Below are 22,069 nucleotides of genomic sequence, written 5' to 3' on the forward strand. Positions count from 1 at the left end.
CAGGCTGGAACTGTGGGATCAAGGCCTGCAATCCCCTCCCTCCCTGGAGGTCTCAGGTGTGTACCTGAGGCAGGTTCAAAGCCCTGTGTGTGGAGGCAGCTGCTCATGTGGACCCGTGCACGGGATGTGGCCGGGAGTCCGTGTCTGTTCTCTGCATGGACCTTCCCACTGTCGATTCCTAAGTGAGAGTACCCACTCTGCATGGTGTGTGGCTTCACAGGGTCGCCCTGAGGCATTAGTAAGCACTTGTAAGCTAAAACAAGCTGAAGCCTCCGGGTTCTGGAGGCTGAAGTCCAACGTCCAGCCTGCGGTCAACTCTGGAAGCCTCTTCCTTCTCTGTCTGGTGGGTCTCAACATTCCTTGGCTTACGGCAGCCTGGCTCCAACCTTTGCCTCTGTCTTAACGTGGGCTCATTCTCTCTGTACCTCTCCTCTCTTGCCTCTCTTACGAGGACGATAGCCATGGGTTTGGGGCTTACTCTGAATCTAGGTTCATTTTGTCTTGAGACCTGATGGGGCGTGTCCTTCTGTATCTGTGTTTCTCTTATTGGTCCATGAGTAAAACACTGGTTAGTCATAGCCAGGCAGGAAGTAGAGGCAGGGCTACACCAGTTGAGGAGAATTCTGGGAAGAAGGGAGAAGCCGCCAGAGGGGATGCCATGTAGATGCTGGGAAGATAGGATCTCCTGGGCTTTCTCTGGTAAGGCAAGGCCATGTAGAAATACATAGACTAGTAGTCATGGCTTAATAGCTGAGAGAGAGCTATCCAGTAAGAAGCCTGAGCCATTGGCCAACAGGTTATAACTAACCTCTGTGTGTTCGTTTGGGGCTAAATGGCTGTGGGACCAGGTGGGACAGAAACTCCATCTTCAGAAATCCACAGGGAGTGATGTCGTTGAGACCCTGTTTGAAACAAGGAGCATTTTGATGGCTATGAAGGAGGCCTGGCCTTTGGAGGGATACCTTCCAGCCTGCCTCAGAAGGATAAGCCACCGGACCAGGGGCTGGAAGCCCAGGTCGCAGTGTCTGCCATCTTGTCTGAAATCCATGTAGGCTGTGTTTTGGAACAGGCTCAGGAGGGTTATGGTGTGTTAAAAGCAGGGTAGGGACCCCCTAAAAGATGCCCTCTGCCCTGGTTTGCTTCTCTGTTGCTGTGGGAATGCACTAACCAAAAGCAGCTTGGGGGAGGTGGGGAGGTGGGGTTTATTTAACTTACAGTCAATCGCAATCCCTCACTGAGGGATTCAGGGCAGGAACTAAGGCAGGAACCTGGAGATGGGAACCGTAGCCATGCGCATGGAGGAGGAAACTGCTTACTGCTTGCTCCCTATGGCTTTCTCTGTACTTAGACTTTCTTTTCAGGACCACCAGCCCCGAAATAACACGTGGAGACATCTTATTACTTATGAAAGCTTGGCCATTAACTTAGGCTCGTCCCACTAGCTCTTACAACTTAAATTAACCTGCTTTTTTTTTAACCTACGTTCTGCAATGTGGCTTGGTTGCCTCTACTCTGTACCTTATGTCCGGCCTCTTCAGTGTCTCCCTGGCGTCTCTGTGCACCTGTATGCTAACCCAGAGTTCCTCTCTTTCCCTGGAAGTCCTGCCTATTCTCTCCTGCCTAGCTGTAGGCCATTCAGCTCCTTGCTAAACCAGCCACAGTGACACATCTTCACACGGTGTAAACAAATATTCCACAACACTCCTCATCCTGCTTTGTTATACAACCCAGGACCACTTGGCCTTATTCGTGGTGGGCTGGGCCCTCCCTCATCAATCACTAATCAAGAAAAGTAACGCCCCCACAGGCTTGTCTCCAGTTGGATGGAGACATTTTCTCAATGGAGGTTTCCTCTTCCTGGATGAATCTATCCTGTGTCAAGTTGGAAAAAAACAACTAGCCAGCACACCCTCCAAAGGCCTTTCTACTGCAAAGACAAGCCAAACTGCAGCCAGTGAGTTCTGTGGGCCCTCGTGTTCGCCGGGTCTGTCCAGCCATCAATAGGCAAAGCTGGGCCCCAGGATTGGCCCAGACATGGCCAGGATGGTAGCTTTGAGGGGCTTCCTGGAATTGGAAGCTTGTTGGTATGTGGTCATTTTGGCCAGGCTGAATCCCCATCTCTCGACACATCCTGTTTGAGGTGCTCAAGCTTTGCTCAAGTTACAAGGAAACAAATGCCAAATTCTGTTTTATCCAGAGGAATTTACTCACTGATGTGGCCTGTCCAGAGTTAACCCTGTCCATTGCAGGACCCTGAGAGCAACCTCAGGCCCCTACTGGACCAGCATAAAGCTGTTGGTGATCTGCAAGTGTCACTTGGTCTTAGCTCTCCTTGTGGAGGGGAGCCTGCCATTCCTCAAGGGCTTGAAGTGGTGTGGCGGGCGTTGGCTCTGGAGTGAGCCTGCTTGAATCAGTCAATGCATCCTAGCTGCGTGTGCAGTCCTTGGGTTAGTCACTGCCCAAGAAATGCCCTTGCTCTGAGTTCCTAAGGGGACCTCCAAGGCCACGATGTGCTGCCTGATATGAGTGTGTTCATTTGTTTGGGGGCAGATGGGCTTAGCAGGCAGTCAGCCATGTCTACCCGATGGACACTGAGCTCAGAGGAACACCTGTCATGGCTACTCCACACATCACCCATGGCTTCTGGGAGCCGTTTAGTGCTCCTTGCCTACTTGTGTTTGGCAGGGACATCTGGATACTCGCACCTGCTCTCACCTGGGGCCCTGCTCATCTTTCTCTTTCTGGTCATGAAGCTGCGTCTTAGTATCTCCATCCATCACTACCCGACTCGGGCTCTCCCCGGTTCCCCCACCACATCTAATAATTCCATGCCTTCTTTTTTTTTCTTGTTATTTGTAACCCCTCGAGTCCAGTTAGCGCTTCTCACACGCACATGGGTGTAGGGCCGTCCACTGGGGTCACAGACAACCTTCCATTGTTCGTGTTCAGTGTCCAAAGAAGAATGACTCTTCCTCCCTCTAAGCCAGCAGTTCCTCGCAAGAAACCATCCTAGCAGAAAAGTTATTTCCAAAATGTATGTAGTGTTGCTGCACTGCCTGGCTTCAAGCTTGCTGCATAACCAAAGGTGACCTTGAACTCCCGATGCCCCAGCTTCTGCTGTATCACGTGCAGCCACCACTCTGCCTGCTTTGTGTGATGCTGCGGATCAAACCCAGGGCCTTTTCATGCTAGCCAAGCCCTCTGCCAATGAACTGCGGCCCCGCCCTGTGAGCGGCTGTGATTCCACATGTGAGGTCTTTCTGAGTGCCACGGGTCTCCCTTGTTAATTCCATAACTCAAAAGTGGTCACGGGACCCCCGGAATTGCATGGTGCAGTCTTAATACCCATGAATCCTTACCCACTCCCCGTGGCTGCATAGCAAGCTGAGCTCATCATATCGACTCTTACAACAAGGGTTAGCATACTCTGCCACTATCAAGTGAATGTCATCTCTTGTCCCTACCCCGGGCCACCTTGTCACCGGGAAGGCAGAGCCTGGAGGGAGAATTACATTTTGTGGCCACACAAATGGACATTGCTGCCATCCAACCCATGTCTTTTCAGCCTTGGTGCCACAGTCCCCTCAAGGCCAGTTCCTCCTTCCTTAAGCGGTGACCTTTGAACACTGTGGGATGGTCGCCAGTCTCCCTGGCATCTGCTTACTAGACCCCAGTAGAATCACCAGCCTCTGCCCCAGTTGTCACCATGAAATCTGTGTCAAGAGACCGATAAATGTTTCCTATTGATCTCTGTGGAGCTGGGGTCCTTTGGGGTGACTCTCAGAAGACCCCCTCTTTTCACTGAGCTGCTGTGAGAGACGCTGAGGTCAATGAGGTAGCAGAGTCCTTCCCTTGGTGGGCTCTGTCTGTTTCGAGTGTGGCCCTGCCCTAAGCTGAAGCTCCTTCTTCTGATTGGGAACTGCTTTAAGCTTCTTGACTTGAAGCATTTTGAACTGTAATGTCACTCAGTGAAGTGATGGTGAACTCTGTGTGCGAGCTTGTCCAGCTGGAGTGTGTAACAATGTTTCTGGTTGGTTCTAGAAAACATCTGTGTTCATGTCAGTAGACAGAACCCAGATCCTCTCTCACCATTGCGTATGGAGAGCGCCGATGGACCAGAAAGACTGGGGAAGGGCAGCATTCATCTGCTTCTGCCCTTTGAATGTTAGACCCCTTAGGCCCTTGAGCCTTTGGACTCTGGTGCTGACACCCACATCTCCAGCTGTGATGCTCGGGCTTTAAGCCTTGAACTGAGGTTTTAAACATGAGTTCCAGTTCTGTCCTTTTGACTTGGGGCTGAACAACACAACGGATGAGCCAATTCCCTCACCATGTCTCCCCAAGAACCTCTCTGTATACTTGCATTTGCCGTGTTTGTCAGGAGGACCTGGGTGGGCACACCCACCCCTCGGAAGGGTTGCCAGAGTTGCTTTCCTTGTGTTCCTGCCACCAAAGCCAGTGGTCTTGTTTTTCTTTGAATACCCCAGAGCTGGCACATCTGGATGTCCCTTGTAACCTTCCACCTGTCAAACTGGCCCCTGCAAGACAGCCTTGCTTGATCCCAGTGGTCGCCAGGTCTTGCTCCCACAACACAGGTACATGAGGCCCATGCCCTGTCAAATGAGCTACTCTAAACACAGAGATGCCATCCCTTTGCCTTGGCAAATCCCAAGGCCATCGCTCTTGTCTTCATCCAGGCTTGACAGCCAAGTGCACTGCTCACCCCTCCCATGCTAGAAGAGAAGCCATGATGGGTTTGTTTTCGCCACGGACAACGGCCCATGTTTGATGCGACTTCTTCTTAATAAGACCTCGTTTCAGACCCAGAGATGGGTTACCAACTTCCCCATCAATCTTCAGGGCCAGATCTTATTACAAACCACCACAAATATAACCATAAAAGCCCCATTGATTGATGTGGAGCTTGGTAATCCATCTGTCCCCATCCATTATTCGGGGTATAATTTTTCATTATCTGCATGGCAGCTGATTCCTAGCGCATTAGTATACAGTGGCAATTACCAGGAGCAGAAAGAGCCCCTAAATTAGCAGGGACAATAACACCTGTCAGGACAGGGAGGCAAGCATTCCCACACTGCATGCTTCCGGACTCAAGGACCACATCCGAATTCGGGAGAGTTACAAGACTCAACTCAGGATTGACCTTGAAAGTGGAGGAAAGTTCATAGCTTTTTAAGAAACTTCATCTGGGGAATGCATATTTCTTTGAGGGAACATTATTGTCAAGCTGGTCACAGCCTGCCTAGCAGCTGGAGTAGGGACAGCTCAAGGAATGCTTTGTACAGGGTCAGTGGGTTTATGGGGCAGATGTCCCCACACGTGTTATTTAAGGGCCACCAGAGACTTAGCCAGAGGGAACTGATTCGAGGTATGAGTGCTGAGAGACACTGGTTAAGGGGGAAAAAAAGACAGAATTAGGGATTTCTACCTGAGGACTTGACATCTACACAGCAGGCAGAAGCCTTTCCGGAGACCAGAATGACGGGTCCCTAAAGACCTGAGTAGTCTCCTTTAACATTTTTAATATTAATTTGTCACTTATAGATGTGCATGCGTATGTGTATTCCCACGAGTGCACAGACGGATTTGTATATGGAGGACATGACAACCTCGGTGTCGGCCTCAGGAATGCCATCCACCTCCATGGGGGCAGCTCCCTCACTGTCCTGGTGCTCACGGATTGGGGCATCAGAGCCTCTGGTCTCTGCTCTCCCCGCACTGGGAATACAACACACAGAGCCAACCCTTTGTCTGTGGATTCTAGGGATCAAACTCAGGTCCTCGGGCTTGCGAAGCGAGGTCTGCACCGCTGGAGTTCTGCCGCCCCTCTGATGTGGTCGTCCTCATTCTCAAGGCGCAGGCTCTTTTCATTGTGAATGGAGACAATTGAGGCAGACAGGCACATGGCTGAAATGTTTCTGAGTGCCGCTGAAGAGATTAAATCTGTCAGTTTCTCTGTGAGTTTTGATTTTCAAGAATCAAGAATCGTATCAAATTGAGTTGTCTAGAGACCCGTCACGCAAAGTGGCCTACCGTCAAACGACTGCATAGGGGGTAGACCGAATCCAGCTCGGTGAGTGCCGCTGCTGGGCAGAGGACCGAGGCTGTCTTTAAATCATCTAGACAGTGGCCAATGAAAATCTCTGATGACAGCGACCCTTTGTGTGAGGCCAAGGGACGACCCTAGTCTTTAGGACCGCCTTGCCCTCAGTCGGTCATTCAAAGCAGATAAATGCTCTCATTAAGGCTACAAACAAGAACCCCTTCGGCTGCTTACCTCAGCGAGAACTCTGAAAAATGACACCCATGGTCTGAATATGGCAGCTGTTGGCTTTTACGACTAAAACTTTACTGAAACACAGTTACAGCTAATGTTTGCTAATCATCTGTGGCGGGTTTTGCGCCTTGGTGGCAGAGTCAAGTACGGGGAGGCTGATGTGTTTGGGGTGTGGTTTAAGTGGCTCCTAGAGCCCATTGCAACTGGAAACTTGATCCCAGGATGATGGCATGGGAAGTTTTATATATATATATATATATATATATATATATATGTATATATATATGATACAAGCTGACTACACATACTGCACTTCGTTTAAAGCTTGAAGTACTTCTTAATTTTATCTTCTGAACAAAGATTTGCCTACATTAGCTCCATCTGAAGATGGGTGAACCACTCCAGGAATCCAGAGAATATCAGCTTAAAAAACCAACTACAGATTCTGTAAACATCGTATTAACTTCCCATGTGACTCTGCTCTCATCTTGGTAGACAGCCTTCCAAAGGGAGGGCGAGGCTTTCTTTTTGATGCCCCACAATCAAACTGCTTCCCGTAAGTATTATTTGGACCAGTCTTTCAACCATCATACCTGTGGGGTCTGTAGGTTCTTCTCATAGCTCTTGCTTCTGAAGCAGACCAGTTGCTAGACAGTGTCTTCTGGATGTGGCAGAGAAGCTTCACCCACGTAATCTCAACAATGTGGCTGCCTAAGTAAGACCTACACAATGGCAACCCCAGCCAACAGGCCAAGGTGTTAGGCAAAATTTCACAAGGCCCCCCGCCTCTAGATTAAGAACCACAGGTAATCAGCGTCTGCTAAAAGAGGGATAGTCAGGCTTCTCCAGGGACAGTGCTCCCTCCCCCAGTAGGTTATCCAGTCCCAGGTGGCCAGCTTCAAACACATGTACATATGAGAAACACTCAAATGACTCAGTAGGCTGGCTTGCTGATATGTGTGTAAATTAATAATAATAAAATACTAATACTAATAATTAGAAGAAGGCATTAATTTGAAGGGAAAAGGGAACTCGGAAATTGGGGAAGAAGGAGAGGTAGAAGTTATGTAAAGAAAGGACTCATGTGAGAAAGTCCCCCAAAAAAGTTTTTTTAAATGTGTACTGTGAGTTGACCCTTGACTTTGTGTTTCTATTGCTGCGATCAAACACCACGACCAAAAGCAACTTGGGGAGGCAAGGGTCTATTTCATCAAAATGTCTTGTAGCCCGTCATAAAGGGACGTCAAGGCAGGAGCTCAAACAGACGCCATGAAGGAGCACTGCTTACCGGCTCGCTCCCCTGGTTTGCTCAGCCTGCTCTCTTACACACCCAGAGACACCTGCCCAAGTGTGGTTATTAATCAAGAAGATGAACCCCCAGACTTGCCCACAGGCCAGGCCAGTGGAGGCCGCTCCTCAACTAAGGTTTCTCGTCCCGAGTGACTCCAGCTTGTGTCGGGTTGATAAAAACCTACCCAGTACGCGGCTGTCCCCATTTCCCTCATTTATTGCTTCCTAGTGATAAATAGAGCAATGTAACATATGGTCCTGGGCAAGGCTGTGTGTGTGCGTGGGGGGGGTGTAGACACTCACGCACAGACGGTGACAACGTGAGCCCTTTTGAGAAGGGGTTTCGTAGACTCACGAGGGCCGTCGTAAAAGGTTGGTATTCTTCATTCAGAGCCATCCCCGAGGAGGGCCCCGTGAGTCAGCTGCTCCCCTCTCTGCTTCTTTCACTGATCGAAAGAGTAGGCTCGGGGGTTCTCCGTTCTCACCTGCAGGGTTCCGTAGGTTCGTTCTCGCATTCAGTATGGAAGATGCCTCTGTTCGTGGGCCTCTTCTCCTCTGGGGCCTCGGGCATCTGCAAATAAGTAGCTCAGCGGAAGGGCTCTCTCAGGAATGAGAAGAGGTCAGGGCCGACAGGCACCCTGGGTCTCCTCTGATCTTGCAGCAGTGGACAGCAGTCTGTTGCCCCTGTGAGGGGATTCTCTTTGCCCCTGGAGGGCCCCAGTGAGCCAGTCCCTGCTGCTGTTACTCGCTGCTTCTTTCTTCTGCCCTTCTGTGTCTACCATGCATCCAGCCACTGGGTTCTCTGGCCTTGACCTGGAATGTGGCACATTCATCGCAAGGAACAAAGAGATGTAGCTTTTGACATGGAAATCGGTGTGTGGTGTGTCAAGAAGTTACTGGAGGCCCCTGGTATTGGCCCTGGAACGGTGTCCATGGAGTCTTCCCACACAAGAGGTGGTGGGGGTGTGAGCATCTGCCTCTGTGGGAGCATGAGCTTGTTTTCTCCCAGGCTCCCAAGGGGAGAGGTGGTAGCCTCTGACACAGAAGCAGGGAGAAATCAGATCAAGACGCAATACTTAGACTGACCAAGACTGCCCAGGGCTGGGCAGAGCAATCGGTGTTGGAGCCAGCAGGTCCTGCACGATCTGAGGGATGGACACAGATTTCCCCGTGTGATTTTCCCCTTCTGTAACCAGTAACTTGTAGACCCTACCATGAAGTGGTGCTGCCAGGACTACATTGGGAGAACAGCACACTGCTTCTTGTCGAATGTGTCTGCGATGGTCACTGTCACCGCCATGGTCACCGCCATGGTCACCGCCATCCTCTTCATCTCGCCACACAGCCACTGTGATGACGGCAGCAATGGTGATTGTGATGATGCTGGTGATCGTGACAGGGTGACGCTGACGGTGGTCATGAAGAGAGTCTGAGTGACGTCAATGCAGCTGTGACTGTCACCACCACCACGGCAGTCTAAGTGCACATCATCACCATCATCACCGTCACACAGACGCCAGCCAGAATCAACATCATCCCTACCACGGTCCTTGTAACCATGGCCCTCCTTACCATGACCACTGTCACCGTGACCACTGTCACCATCACCATGACCAATATCACCACCACCATCCCACCATTGTTACTGTCGTTGTCAAAACATCATTGTCAACACCATCATAATCACCACCACTATTTTCATCGTCATCAGCACCATCACCATCACCACCATCATCATCCATCACCACTGTCCCTACCATCAGCTTCCTCCTCCTCCTCCTCCTCCTCCTCCTCCTCCTCCTCCTCACCGTACGCACAGGCATGGGATCTGCATATTTCTCCAGAATGACACAGCTACCTCTCAACCAACCGTGCTGAGGGAATTTGTGGATGCGGCAAGACAGGACACCGGGCGGGTGACACCCTTTCTGTGGCTGTCCATTAAACTGTCCGTCCCTTTCACGGTTCCTCTGCCCGTGAGATCTTTGGCGGTTCTCAGACCCCAGTGAGCAGAGACTCCTTCCTGTTGGTGAGATTGGAGGTGGCCTCTGCAGTATAGCTTGGCTTTAACCCCTCCTGGCAAGCTGAATAGTGGTCTTGGAGGAGTAGGATGTTCACCCAGAGGTCTAAAGCAAGTGCCCCAAACTCAGCACAGGTGTATGGGAAGCCACAGGCCAAGACGAGCAGCGAGGGCTACAACCTCTAAGCAAGTGGCGGTGAACTGCTGTTTCCTGGAGGCAGCCGTGATGGTTAAGGCGGCCACTACCAGCGTCGTGCAGCACAGAGAAAATGCACCACCCAGTGGCTCTTGAGCCAACAGATTAAAAACGACGGAGGGTGGCCAAGACTCTCTTGTGTCAGCTCCACTGCTTCTCAGTGATGCTCTTCCTGTGGAACAGAGTAGGGGAATCCTTCGTGAAAACGGCACTTCGCTACAGAAGATGGGGATGGGGGAGGGGAGACGAGGGGAGTCAGGACACGTGTTCGGGCCTTGCCAACTTGGAATCATTCCTGAAACCAGTCTCCCTTGATGGTCATGTTTAGCAGGAAAAGTAGCATCTGTTTGTGTGACGGTCTCTGGGAGGCTGCCAGCAGCCTCTGAACGCTGTAGTCTGCTACACGGGAACGTGTGCCCCTACAGATTTGGCAGATGTGAGGAGCTGGAGTCTGGAGGGTGGGTGTTAGAATTGGGCGCCAGGTAGAGACAGGACAGAGCCTGGACGTCCCGAAGGCATCAGCCCTTGGAAGAAGATGGTTTCCCCCGGAGGTTCCCCAAGCTGCCTTGGTCTTCTTTTTCCGGTCCCATGTTTGCCAATGTCAGGAAAGAGAGCAGGGGCTCTGTGTCTTGCAGACCACTCTGGCTGGCCACTTGAGTCAGCTGGGGATACTCTTTGCTTCCGTATCCCAGGAAGGCTGTGACAGACAAGGTCCGTACGGGATGTGGACCAGGGTGGAACCAGAGTCAGGAGCTATTACCTACCTTTTCGCCCTCTGCCCTGCACCGCACTGGTTGGGAGCACTGGAGGGGGCTGACAGAGAAATCCTGACCTCGGCCATCTGCAGGACCAGCAAATGCTTGCCAGGCTCTGGCCATCCTGCTGCTGAAGTGGTCCTGCCGGTCTATCCCCATTCTGTCAACTCCATGGTCCTGTCCATGCCATTCTTCACTGGGGAGAGGGACAGGGCTACGAGGCCAGGCGGCAGCAGCCTCACCCTATCCCTGTACTTTCACTGGTGGGAACTAACTTTGCAGGCAGCGAATGATGGGGAGGACCCTAGGGACAACCCTAGGGAGAGTGACTTCAGGGTATACATCTGGGGGAACCCATCTTCTTCTAGACGTCCTAGGTGGGCTGGGTTAGTCCCTCCCCCACACTCTTGTCTCCAGAACGGAGAAACAGAATGTTTGGTTCATTCATGCTAGGAAAGGGGAAGGGGACGGGGGCTCGGGAATCTCAGCAGAGTCACTGGAATTCAGATCAAAGCAGCAGGTTGAGGGCACAGCTGCCCGTGGCCATGTTCCTGCTGAGACATTGAGAATGAGAAAGGAACAGGACATGGCTGGTGACACCCTTTATGGACCCAGGTGAGACCAGCCTTGATGCTGCAGACAATGAGCACCTAAGCATCCCCCCCACCCCGTCGTCCTTCAGGCTGTGCTGACCTTGGCCTCTGTCTCCTCCCCTCCAGGTCTGGCTGTACATCAGATCATCACCATCACCGTCTCCCTCATCATGGTCATCGCCGCACTCATCACAACTCTTGTCTTAAAAAATTGGTAAGGCCTGGGAGCGGCGGGCTGTGGGGTACCCAGGGAAGTCTACGCAGAGAGCCCCAACTTTTTTAAGACCGTGCCTGGAGGCTGGGACTTGAACCCTGTTGGCAGAACGCTCGCCCAGCTTGCGTGAAAGCCTGGCTTCCATCCCAGCACCATCACACACCGAGTGTGTTGGCCCGTGCCTCCGTTTCCGGCACTCGGGAAGTGGAGGGAAGAGGACCGGAAGTTCAAGGTCATCCTCCGCTTACTTGGCCCGTGATACACACAAGACCCCGTTTCAAATAAGACATTGTGTCCTGAGTGGCAGCCTACAGGTTGCATTCCCATTGGAGTAGGGGGGTCCCAAGTCGACTACAGCTGCAGACACTTTGGCCACCAGTGCCTTCAGCTGGGTTTACTTTCTAGTGTAGCTCCCCTATGCAAGAAGTGGTAAGCCCAGCACTCATGACACAGTTTCCCAGGATATGTGGTTCTCCTGTCACCGAGGTCTGTGGGGACCCACGTGCATCTGTGCATGTTGCCTAGCAGGGAACCGTCCGTGTCATTCCTGAGGATGGCAGAGAAGCAGCAGCAGCAGCAGCATGCTCAGGTCCCTGCTGGACCCCTGCCCTCCACCGAGGTCAAGGCAGCTCACCCAGCCAGCCTCCTCATCTCCTTCTCCCCCCTGAGCTGCAGTTCTCTGCCCCCAAACTAGGTCACTGCCTTGCCGCGGGTGGCTTCTCCTTCCCTGTCCCCTCCTGTAAAGTGGCCCCACTTTGAGACCGGCCCTGTTGGGATGTGTACATCTGACACAGCCCAAGACACACTTGGTGCTGCTAGGGCTCGTCGCTGCCTGTGGCACCTGAAGCTCAGATCTAGCCAAAGCCCCTTGGGAAAGGCGTTTGTTGTTGCCTGTGAGCCTCGAAGCTCAAGCTCACCAGTGGGGCAGTGCGCGTGTGCCCCGTGAGTCCCAGAAATATGTGAGTGACAGGGAGGGTCCCAGCCACTGGGCAAACCCAGAAATGGGGAGCCAGCGGTAGGTAGCAAGCCGGAGGACGCAGCCCGGGACAAACCCCATTCTACTGGCCTCACACCTGATAGCCGGGGAGGGGGTCCCTGGCGGATCCAGGACAGACGGATGGTGAAGAAGCTCCCACAGTTTCTGGGGCAGGGGGTGAGGGTGGGGCATGGGTCCACATGCATGTGGGGGAGCACAGATCCACATGAATGTGGGGACAGGTCCACATGTATGGGGTCACAGGTCCACATGTATGGGGTCACAGGTCCACATGTATGGGTGCACAGGTCCACATGTATGGGAATCACAGGTCCATATGTATGGGGGTCACAGGTCCACATGTGTGGGGTCACAGGTCCACATGTATGGGGGTCACAGGTCCACATGTATGGGGTCACAGGTCCACATGTATGGGGGTCACAGGTAGGTCCACATGTATGGGGGTCACAGGTCCACATGTATGGGTCACAGGTCCACATGTATGGGGGCACAGGTCCACATGTATGGGGCACAGGTCCACATGTATGGGTGCACAGGTCCACATGTATGGGTGCACAGGTCCATATGTATGGGTGCACAGGTCCACATGTATGGGGGTCACAGGTAGGTCCACATGTATGGGAATCACAGGTCCACATGTATGGGTGCACAGGTCCATATGTATGGGGGTCACAGGTCCACATGTATGGGGGTCACAGGTAGGTCCACATGTATGGGGATCACAGGTCCACATGTATGGGTCACAGGTCCACATGTATGGGTCACAGGTCCACATGTATGGGGGCACAGGTCCACATGTATGGGGCACAGGTCCACATGTATGGGTGCACAGGTCCACATGTATGGGTGCACAGGTCCATATGTATGGGTGCACAGGTCCACATGTATGGGGGTCACAGGTAGGTCCACATGTATGGGGATCACAGGTCCACATGTATGGGTGCACAGGTCCACATGTATGGGTCACAGGTCCACATGTATGGGGGCACAGGTCCACATGTATGGGGCACAGGTCCACATGTATGGGGGTCACAGGTAGGTCCACATGTATGGGGATCACAGGTCCACATGTATGGGTGCACAGGTCCACATGTATGGGTCACAGGTCCACATGTATGGGGGCACAGGTCCACATGTATGGGGATCACAGGTCCACATGTATGGGTGCACAGGTCCATATGTATGGGGGTCACAGGTCCACATGTATGGGGGTCACAGGTAGGTCCACATGTATGGGGATCACAGGTCCACATGTATGGGTGCACAGGTCCATATGTATGGGTGCACAGGTCCACATGTATGGGGGTCACAGGTCCACATGTATGGGGGTCACAGGTCCACATGTATGGGGCACAGGTCCACATGTATGGGTGCACAGGTCCACATGTATGGGTGCACAGGTCCATATGTATGGGGGTCACAGGTCCACATGTATGGGGGCACAGGTCCACATGTATGGGGCACAGGTCCACATGTATGGGTGCACAGGTCCACATGTATGGGTGCACAGGTCCACATGTATGGGGCACAGGTCCACATGTATGGGGGTCATAGGTCCACATGTATGGGGGTCACAGGTCCACATGTATGGGGGCGATGCAGCATCATGATCCACACATGAGAGAGGACTTGTGACCCCCATCTGTGACGAGGCCACCCCTCCCTCTGGGAGAGTGGCCAGGGCTGAGTGAGGAGGGTCAGCATCTTCTGCTGAGGGCCTTCTGCCTCATGCTCACTTTCGGCAGCGATCGGATCCCCCACCCCACACGCCCCCAGGCCACCCCACCCAACCTGCCCCACCCCACACCGCCCCGCCCCGCCCCACCTTGGGGAAGAGGCAAGGAGTAAAGTGAGACCCACAGAAGACATGACACCTTGGTTCAGCGTCACCTCCCCCCCACATGGGATCCCTCACAGATTGGAGTGGGGTCCCCAGTTCATCCTCCATGGCCGCCGGAAGCCCCCATAGCCAGAGCAGTGAGGAGTGAGGCGGAGATCATGGCCATGAGAGAGTTCCTTCCTCAGACCCTGGCAAGGATGAACACAAGTCACTGTTTCCAGTGTGTTCTGGGTGAGGTGACTGCCAGGGCCTCCCTCTCAACAGTTCACCCAACAGCAAACAGCTTTCCACCCCAGGCTACCCCCGGAGTCCCCCCAGTCCTGCCCAGGCCCTTCCACAGAGAGCGCTATCAACTTCTCCACCCCATTAAGTCATCGGGGGGGAAACCAAGTCAGCCCCTCAGTCTAGCTGACATTCCTTGGGCGAACAAGGTCCCACAGCCTCACCACTCACCTCCAAGCTCTCTTGTGATAATGGCCACATTTAAAATTCAGATTTTATATTTGGAAAAAAAAGGGAGCTGATTACTTGATTGTGGTTGATCTTTCTGAAGAGGCCGAGAATTACTGTGTAATATCGACGGTGCCTGGCAGTGCAGGCTTCGCCGCGGATGTGAGGCAGAGGTCTGCACACTGCCCACCCCCACACAAGTCTCTCTCTCTCTCTCTCTCTCTCTCTCTCTCTCTCTCTCTCTCTCTCTCTCTCCCCCCCCAGCTGTGCCCCAAGTGGACACACTCGGAGGAACAGCCACCAGAGGAAGATGAACCAGCAGGAGGAGAGCTGCCAGAACTTAACAGACTTCACCCCGGCCCGGGTGCCCAGCAGCGTGGACATCTTCACGGCCTACAATGAGACACTGCAGTGTTCCCACGAGTGCGTCAGGGCATCCGTGCCCGTGTACACCGATGAGACCCTGCACTCGGCCGGGGAGTACAAGTCCACGTTCAATGGAAACCGGTGAGCTCTGTGTGGGTGAACCCGCACCGTGGTCTGCCCTCTTGTCTGGCCACTCTGTAGCTCTCCCAGGGGCCCAGCCCATGCTGACGACCGATTTGTCAAAAACAACCGCGGTGAAGGAAAATCAACAGGTACACAGCCAGCCTGGGAAACACAACAGAAACCATAGTGAAAAATGTACGTCAGACCCCAGGACAGGGACGGAGACATATTCCCAGCCCCTCACTACTGTGCCTGGAGGCTGAGTGTCTGCCCTCCTCCCTCAGTCTCTGGATTCAAAGCCAGCCAAGTACTCACTGCCCTCTGGAGCATCGGCAAATTATGACAGGTCCCTCCCACAGTCAGCGTCTCCGAGACTCTGTCAATAAAATGTCAGCAGCCAGCTCAGAAAAATAGCAAATACCAAGCAGGCTCCAGACCCAAGTCTCTTATTAAACGCTCTTTTATTATTCATGGGTGATCCCTCAAAGAGGACACACTTCTCCAGCCATCCCTGGGAATGGCTGAGAAACCCCTGAGTCAGCTGCCCGAGGTTTGTCCAGCATTAAATTAAAATATCAATAAGCTATTTTTTAAATGACTGTGCACCCATGCATCATTTGTAAATTAGGGGGGAACAGAGAGAGAAATGGGGCAGTTAGCAGACTCCTCGTATGACTTCGAGGTCCCCTCCCTGCTCCCCAGTCAGCAGCTGGATAAGAGGGTCCCCCGGGACCCCGGCTGGGAGGTCAGCCCTGGGTCACCCTGCACCCTCCATCCTATTGCTTTACCAGTCAGCAGAGGTGGGCTTGGACATCCAAGTCTTCTGGCCGCCAGAGCGACTGCAGAATTTTATACGCTCCTTCCTGTGCCCCTGGCTGCAGGGAGCAAGTGTGCCGTGCCCATGTCCAGCAATAGAGGGATGGGTAGCTGGCACTCTCCTAACCTGATGCAGACTCAAGAAGGATGTCACTGGTGACTGCCCCTGGGCCTGGAACATGCTAGTTACCAGCTTCATTTCCGTTGCCGTGATAAAAAATGTCTTGACAAAACACAGTTTGGGGTAGAAAGGAGTTTGTTCAGCTGACAGTTCCAGATTTCAGTCCACCGTAGCAGGAATTTCACTGTAGCAAGAGCTTAAGGCATCCCAGTCACACCCACGGTCTAGAGTAGAGAGAAGTCAACACGCGCCAGTCACACCCACAGTCTACAGCAGAGAGGAGTGAAGTCAACAGGCGCGCACACCTGCCTGCTTGCTTCTCCAGTTCAGGGCCTCCTGCCTAGGGAATGGTGCCGCTCATGGTGGTCTGAGTTCTCCCCGCCGCCGGTTAACACTCAAGACAGGCTCATGGGCCAACCTGACCTACACAGTCGCTCTCTGAGACTTTCTTCCAGGCGATTCTAGGTTGTGTCAAATTGGTAATTGAAGCTAACCGCCACGGTCACCTGGTTCCAATGGCGAAATGTAAGGGGGACATTGCGGGGGCTAGGTCTCGTCCTTTCTGTCACGCCACGCAATACTGTGCATCCAGTCTCTCCTATGGAAGCAAAGACCCTGGCACTGGGCCTGTCCCAAAGTCAGCATCTGGAGACAGTCCCTAGAGGGAGGGAGGGGTGGCCAGCCATCCTGCCTCCACACCTGAGTCCCCACCCCTGGCATCCATCCCCTCTCTGCTTGCTAGTGGACCTGCAAGACAGCGGTGGTCTCTGCTATCTAGAGGTTGGTAAAGACCCATCTCCAGAGAATGGACTCCCCCTCCTCGCCGTCTGACCAGCTTGCTTGCCTCATGCCGGGGCTCACACCAACCTTCTCTGCTCTCCACAGATCCTCATCGGCAGATCGGCACCTCATCCCTGTGGCCTTTGTGTCTGAGAAATGGTTTGAAATCTCCTGCTGACTGGCCGAAGGCTTTTTACCTCCTGGGGGCAGGGCAGACGCCATGTGTCTGTTTCATGGTGAGTATCTCCCTGAGAGCCAGAATGCCCTCTTTGTCTCCTTGGCCCCCCAACCCCTCCCCTTATCTCTGTGTAGTGAGCTTCCCGAAGCATCCCCTGTGTGGATATCGGACCATGGGCCTCTGAGGCTCCTCTATTAAACACATATCCAGGACTTCTCGGGGAGGGTGCAGCTCCCAGGATCTCCTTGCAGCAGCAGTTTAATCTCGGTGCCATGCCCTCCCTGTGCAGAACTGCGAGCTGGAGAATCACCTTCAGAAACAAGCTCTGGCTTCAGCATTCCCATCCCTCATCAGGAAGCCACCAGGGCGGCAGCTAAGGCAGACAGGGATCTCACCCTCAGCGCACAATCATGCTGGGACACCGGGTTTTGGGGGTTGGGGTGGGGGGCGCGGGCAGCAGGAATTAAAATGCAGTCTTGAAATATGAAAATAAGAGATAAGAAACAACATGATAAAGGAAGAAAGCGAAGAGTTGAGACATCTACTAATTTGAAGCTGGAGACTGGCACCCAGACAGGATGAATTCTTCACGCTCTGCTGCCCGGGAACATTCGGCTTGCTCTGGATGGCATTAACGCGGAGGCTAACATTAAATGGCTTCTGTGCGGAGTCTGTGAACGATGGCCTACGTGGCGAGGGGGGCGCTGGGGGGAGGAGCGAGTGCTCCTCCCAGGAGCTGCATGGCCCATGCGTCGTCCCACGTTTACACATGCTGCAGGCACAGCCCACGGGTGTCGTCGCTGCGACATCCCTGCCTTTGTGATTCCAGGCTTGCCCGGCGTGTCACGGCAGAGTGAGCCAGTCTGCCTCGCCCTTGTAAAAGAGGCAGCCAGTCATGCTCCATGAGATGGCAACCCTGTTTCTCAGATAGGACGCGGTATCCGCAAACACTTCCCTCTTACTCATCGCTCACCATTCGTGTGTGGTTTGAGTAAAATGGGCAGAGGTCTGAGGACCGGGCAGGGCTCAGGGGTTCCGTACTCGGCCCTTGTCCAGCAGGAAACAAGGATCAAGCTTCGGCCAGCCAGGGAACGTATCGGTCAGTTCTTAATCCCAGCACTAGCGAATTGCAAGTTGGGTCCAAATCGAATCCCCATCCCTCAGTCTCTGTCCCAAAGCTAACTTGTTCCGCCAGCAGGCAAGAAAATGTCGTTAGATTAGATAGAAAGGAGCCTCCTGCAGAGGCTTTCACGGAGCCCGCGTGAAAGGCAGCAGGCACGACCTTCTAGCGGGCAGGACACGGAGCCTGGCGCATCCTCGGAGCGCAGTGCCGTGGTCTGCCAGTGCGGCTCATGCGATCAAGGCTGTGAACCATCCCTCTTGGTTGTGTCAGCTCAGCGAGTGCCGGGGAGCAGTGGAGTCCCCGGTGGCCTGGTAAAGCTTGGCAAGCCCCAGGGTAGGATAGGTACCACATCTCTGCTATGGCTTTAAAAGTTCATTAAAGGTGGGCATGGTGGCTAATGCCTATAATCGAGCAGTCTGGAGTATGAGGCCGGGGAATCCCTGAGAGTTTGAAGACAAACTGGGTAGAGAGTCAGATTCTACATCAATTAAGAAAAAGAAAGAAGGAAAGAAAGAGTGTGTTAAACCATAATTCATTGACATGGAGATGCAGAGCCTGCCCACTCAGCCTCCGCTTTCTGCAAGAGCTGGAGGCCCATAGGCCTCATATCTTCTGCTGCTGGGACAACTCTGTCATATAGACGGCCATTTAGAAAGGTCAATTTTCACGTACGGAATTGCATTCACTCTCCCCAGCAAGCCCATGTACAAAGAGGGAAACTGAGGCTGAGGAAAGGCAGATGACTTGACCATGAGGCTCCAGGCTGTCGATGATGAGGCTGATCACCCGAGGTTGTCTGTCTGGTTCCAGGATGTGACAATGCCTATCCTACAGGTGCCTCTGCCTTACAGACCTCTTGCAGGGTCTGAGACCACGCCAAGTGCCTCTGCTCACCCCAGGCCAGCTCCAAGCTGTAGGCAGGCTGAGGATAGGATGGGGGCTGCAGGAAGACTAGCTCCAAGTACTCAGGGGCCTGAGCTCTGCATCCTTCCTTGCAGGGAGCTGCAGCATTAATGTTTACAAGAATATAGAACCTGGGTGTTGGGACATATGGTTTTATTTGTTCCTTGGTTCCAGGGAAAACCTCTTGTCTTTCCCATGGCATTCTCCTCTCCCTGGGGTGATGAAGTCCGCACGATTTTGAATAGGTATCCCCCTACACTGATCTTGGGTGGGGCGTAAGATGTAGGTGCCCCAGGAGCTATTTGAGAGTCACCCCATCTGCATGAGGACCCCTGTTTCCAGACCACGACTGCACCTCCATGTGCATCACGAGGATACTCAGGACTGAGTGGAACCAGGTGTTGCATCTCCTTGTGAAACGGATGAACTCTGCCATCACGCCCGCCCGTGCTTCTCCTCCAGCGACTTTCTGTAGACCAGAGCCAGGAGAGCTGTGCAAAGAGCCTCATTAGTCTCTGATAAATGCTTAAAGATCCCATCGCCCTGTGCTGGGCGAGCTATTCATCACTCACTGGGATGAAAGCCTTTGGGTTCTAAGTGTCCCCTGGTTCTTATAATTAACTAACGCCTGGGCACGGGCAGTAAGCAGAGACCTGCCAGAGAGATCTCTCAGATTTACACGAGTACTTATTGTCCCTTAAATAAATAGCAATTAATAGAAAAACATTTCATTAAGGTTTAATAGTCAATAGAGACATTTGTTTCTTGTAGAGACTTTAAGACTTTTAGTAGCTTTTTTTATTGGTGACGTAGCAATTTCTTTAGAAGAATTTTGTTTTATGTGTGTGTGTGTCTGTGTGTCGGTCTCTCTCTCTCTCTTTGTGTGTGTGTGTGTGTGTGTGTGTGAATTTTGTTTTATGTGTGTGTGTCTGTGTGTCAGTCTCTCTCTCTCTCTGTGTGTGTGTGTTGCATGCATGGGTGTATATACAGTGCTCCCTTGAACTTTCCAATAGTTCTCTCTTTCCATGGTGTGTTCTGGGGGATTGAACTCAGGTCCTTGGGCTTTTGAGGCAATGTCTTTTACCCTCTGGGTCATCTTGCTGTCCCCAGTGTAGCAGTTCCTTACTCCATCATATTCCTGTCCCTTCACAGGAATAGGTGCACACGGTGACACCTGACTGTGGCCAAGGCTCTGCCCTCCAGACAGGCTCCTGCTGAAACCCAGGGCTCATGACAGACATGTACCCATACCACCTCCTGGTGGGCACCGATGACTCTGGATGATGCCAGATGTGCCTGGCTTCCTCTACTCCAAGGAGGAGACCTCAGAGGCTCACCTGCAATGGGCTCATGGCTCTTTCCCTGTTCCCCCTCACCCCCTACTCCCCACCCCCTGGCACAGGATAGCTGAACTTCAGGAAACTATGTTAGACTTAGTTAGTTAGACTTAGTTAGGTTCTTCCTACTTTCCAAACTGCTTCCTTTGAAAGTGCCTCGAGAACCATAAAGACTATTGAATCTGGAGCAAACAAGAGACAAATCACTATTAATATTCTCGGGAACAAATTGAAGCACATAACTGCTAAAAAAAATAATGGGAAGTGCCTGAACCCTCCTCAAAAACACACCTCAGGGGCTGGGGAGACGGCTCAATAGGCAAACTGCTTTCGGAGCCCTAACATACGTACAAAAAGCCAGACACAGCCAGACAGCCTGCCCAGCCAGTCTGGGAGCACGGTGGATGGCCATTGAGAAAAGCACCTGATGCTAATCCCTAGAGTCTACATACATGTGCACAGGCTGGAACATGCATGCACAAACACACACACACACACATATACACATACACACATACACACACACTCATAGAATACAAAGTTCTCACAGAGAACCTTTTGGCACAAAGAAAATATGGGGCACAGGTGTCCTCTCAGGCTGTGGTAGCTCTGGTTAGGTTAGGAGCTGTGGCACCAGGGACCAGGCTACCCTGTTTCCTTTGTTTTCAAAAGCAGAGGCTGGATATTGAGCCCTTGAGCCCAAGATACCTGCTGCCCAAACTCCTTCCAGGCTGCAGGGGGCGGAACCTATCCCAGAATTTATCTGCAAGATAGCTCTCCAGCTCCCAGCTCCCCTGTTCCCTTGGGGTCCAGTCCCACCTCCTGCTGTGTGGTGGCCTCCACACTGGCAAGGACTCCTGGACATTCTCCGGCTCAGGACTGAGAGGCTCTAGCACTGAGCCTCTGCAGCTGAAGATCCCAGTCCTCACCATAGGCCCGAACTAGAGAACAGCAGGACCGAGAGCCAGGCAGGATTGCAGGGAGGTAGCAGCCTCCATCTCTCCATCCTCCCTGGCATGAGGCTGGGATGGTGCCCTGCCCTTGCCTGAACCTCTTCAGCTCTCTGCAAGGAGCCGGGACTGATAGAACTCTGTGCGGGGGCCATCAATGGTGCTCTCTCTCTCTCTCTCTCTCTCTCTCTCTCTCTCTCTCTCTCTCTCTCTCTCTCTCTCTCTCTCTCTCTCTCGTTCCTACTTGCAGACAACTAACTGTCCACAGTCTCTTCCCTGTGTGGCTTCCCATGACCACTTCAGAGGGACAGTCCCTGACACCAGCCTCCACCTTCCAGCTGTCTTGGGAGTGAGTTTTAGGTCAAGAAAGATTCGTGTTGGTGACCCAGGATGGGTCTCTGAGCCTTGTCTGCCTCTTAGCTCCCTTTAGTGTTGGGTACCAGTTCACATAGATGCGGAGCAAGACTCTGAGGGAGCCTGAAGTGACTGCCCCACTGGAGACCGGTACTCAGGGAAGGTCCTGTTGCCAGACACGTGCCAGGCATGCATGCCTGGCTGAAAATCCCAGGAGGCTCTCTTAGACCTGGAAGCAAGACAGACAGAAAGTGAGGGCATGTGTGGATAGAGGAGAGAGGTCAACTGAGGTTAACAATTTGAGATCTGTGAACTTGAGAGGGAGAGCTAGGTGCAACAGAGTCAGGGGAGGTGGGTGGAGCCTG

At 52.8% G+C, this 22,069-nt stretch overlaps 1 protein-coding gene across 1 annotated transcript in view; it reads left to right on the forward strand.

The window, feature by feature from the left end:
- Ajap1 (adherens junctions associated protein 1) overlaps nt 1-22,069 on the forward strand; it is a 115,720-nt gene that overhangs the window by 90,284 nt on the left and 3,367 nt on the right. The window contains exons 4-6 of the mRNA XM_005079262.4: nt 11,279-11,366; nt 14,918-15,160; nt 16,965-17,095. Of these exons, the coding sequence (XP_005079319.1) occupies nt 11,279-11,366; nt 14,918-15,160; nt 16,965-17,037 (404 nt within the window). The 3' untranslated portion in view covers nt 17,038-17,095. The remainder of the gene's footprint in view (nt 1-11,278; nt 11,367-14,917; nt 15,161-16,964; nt 17,096-22,069) is intronic.

This window comes from Mesocricetus auratus, unplaced genomic scaffold, assembly GCF_017639785.1.
Source record: "Mesocricetus auratus isolate SY011 unplaced genomic scaffold, BCM_Maur_2.0 Super-Scaffold_100042, whole genome shotgun sequence".
Lineage (NCBI taxonomy): Eukaryota > Metazoa > Chordata > Mammalia > Rodentia > Cricetidae > Mesocricetus > Mesocricetus auratus.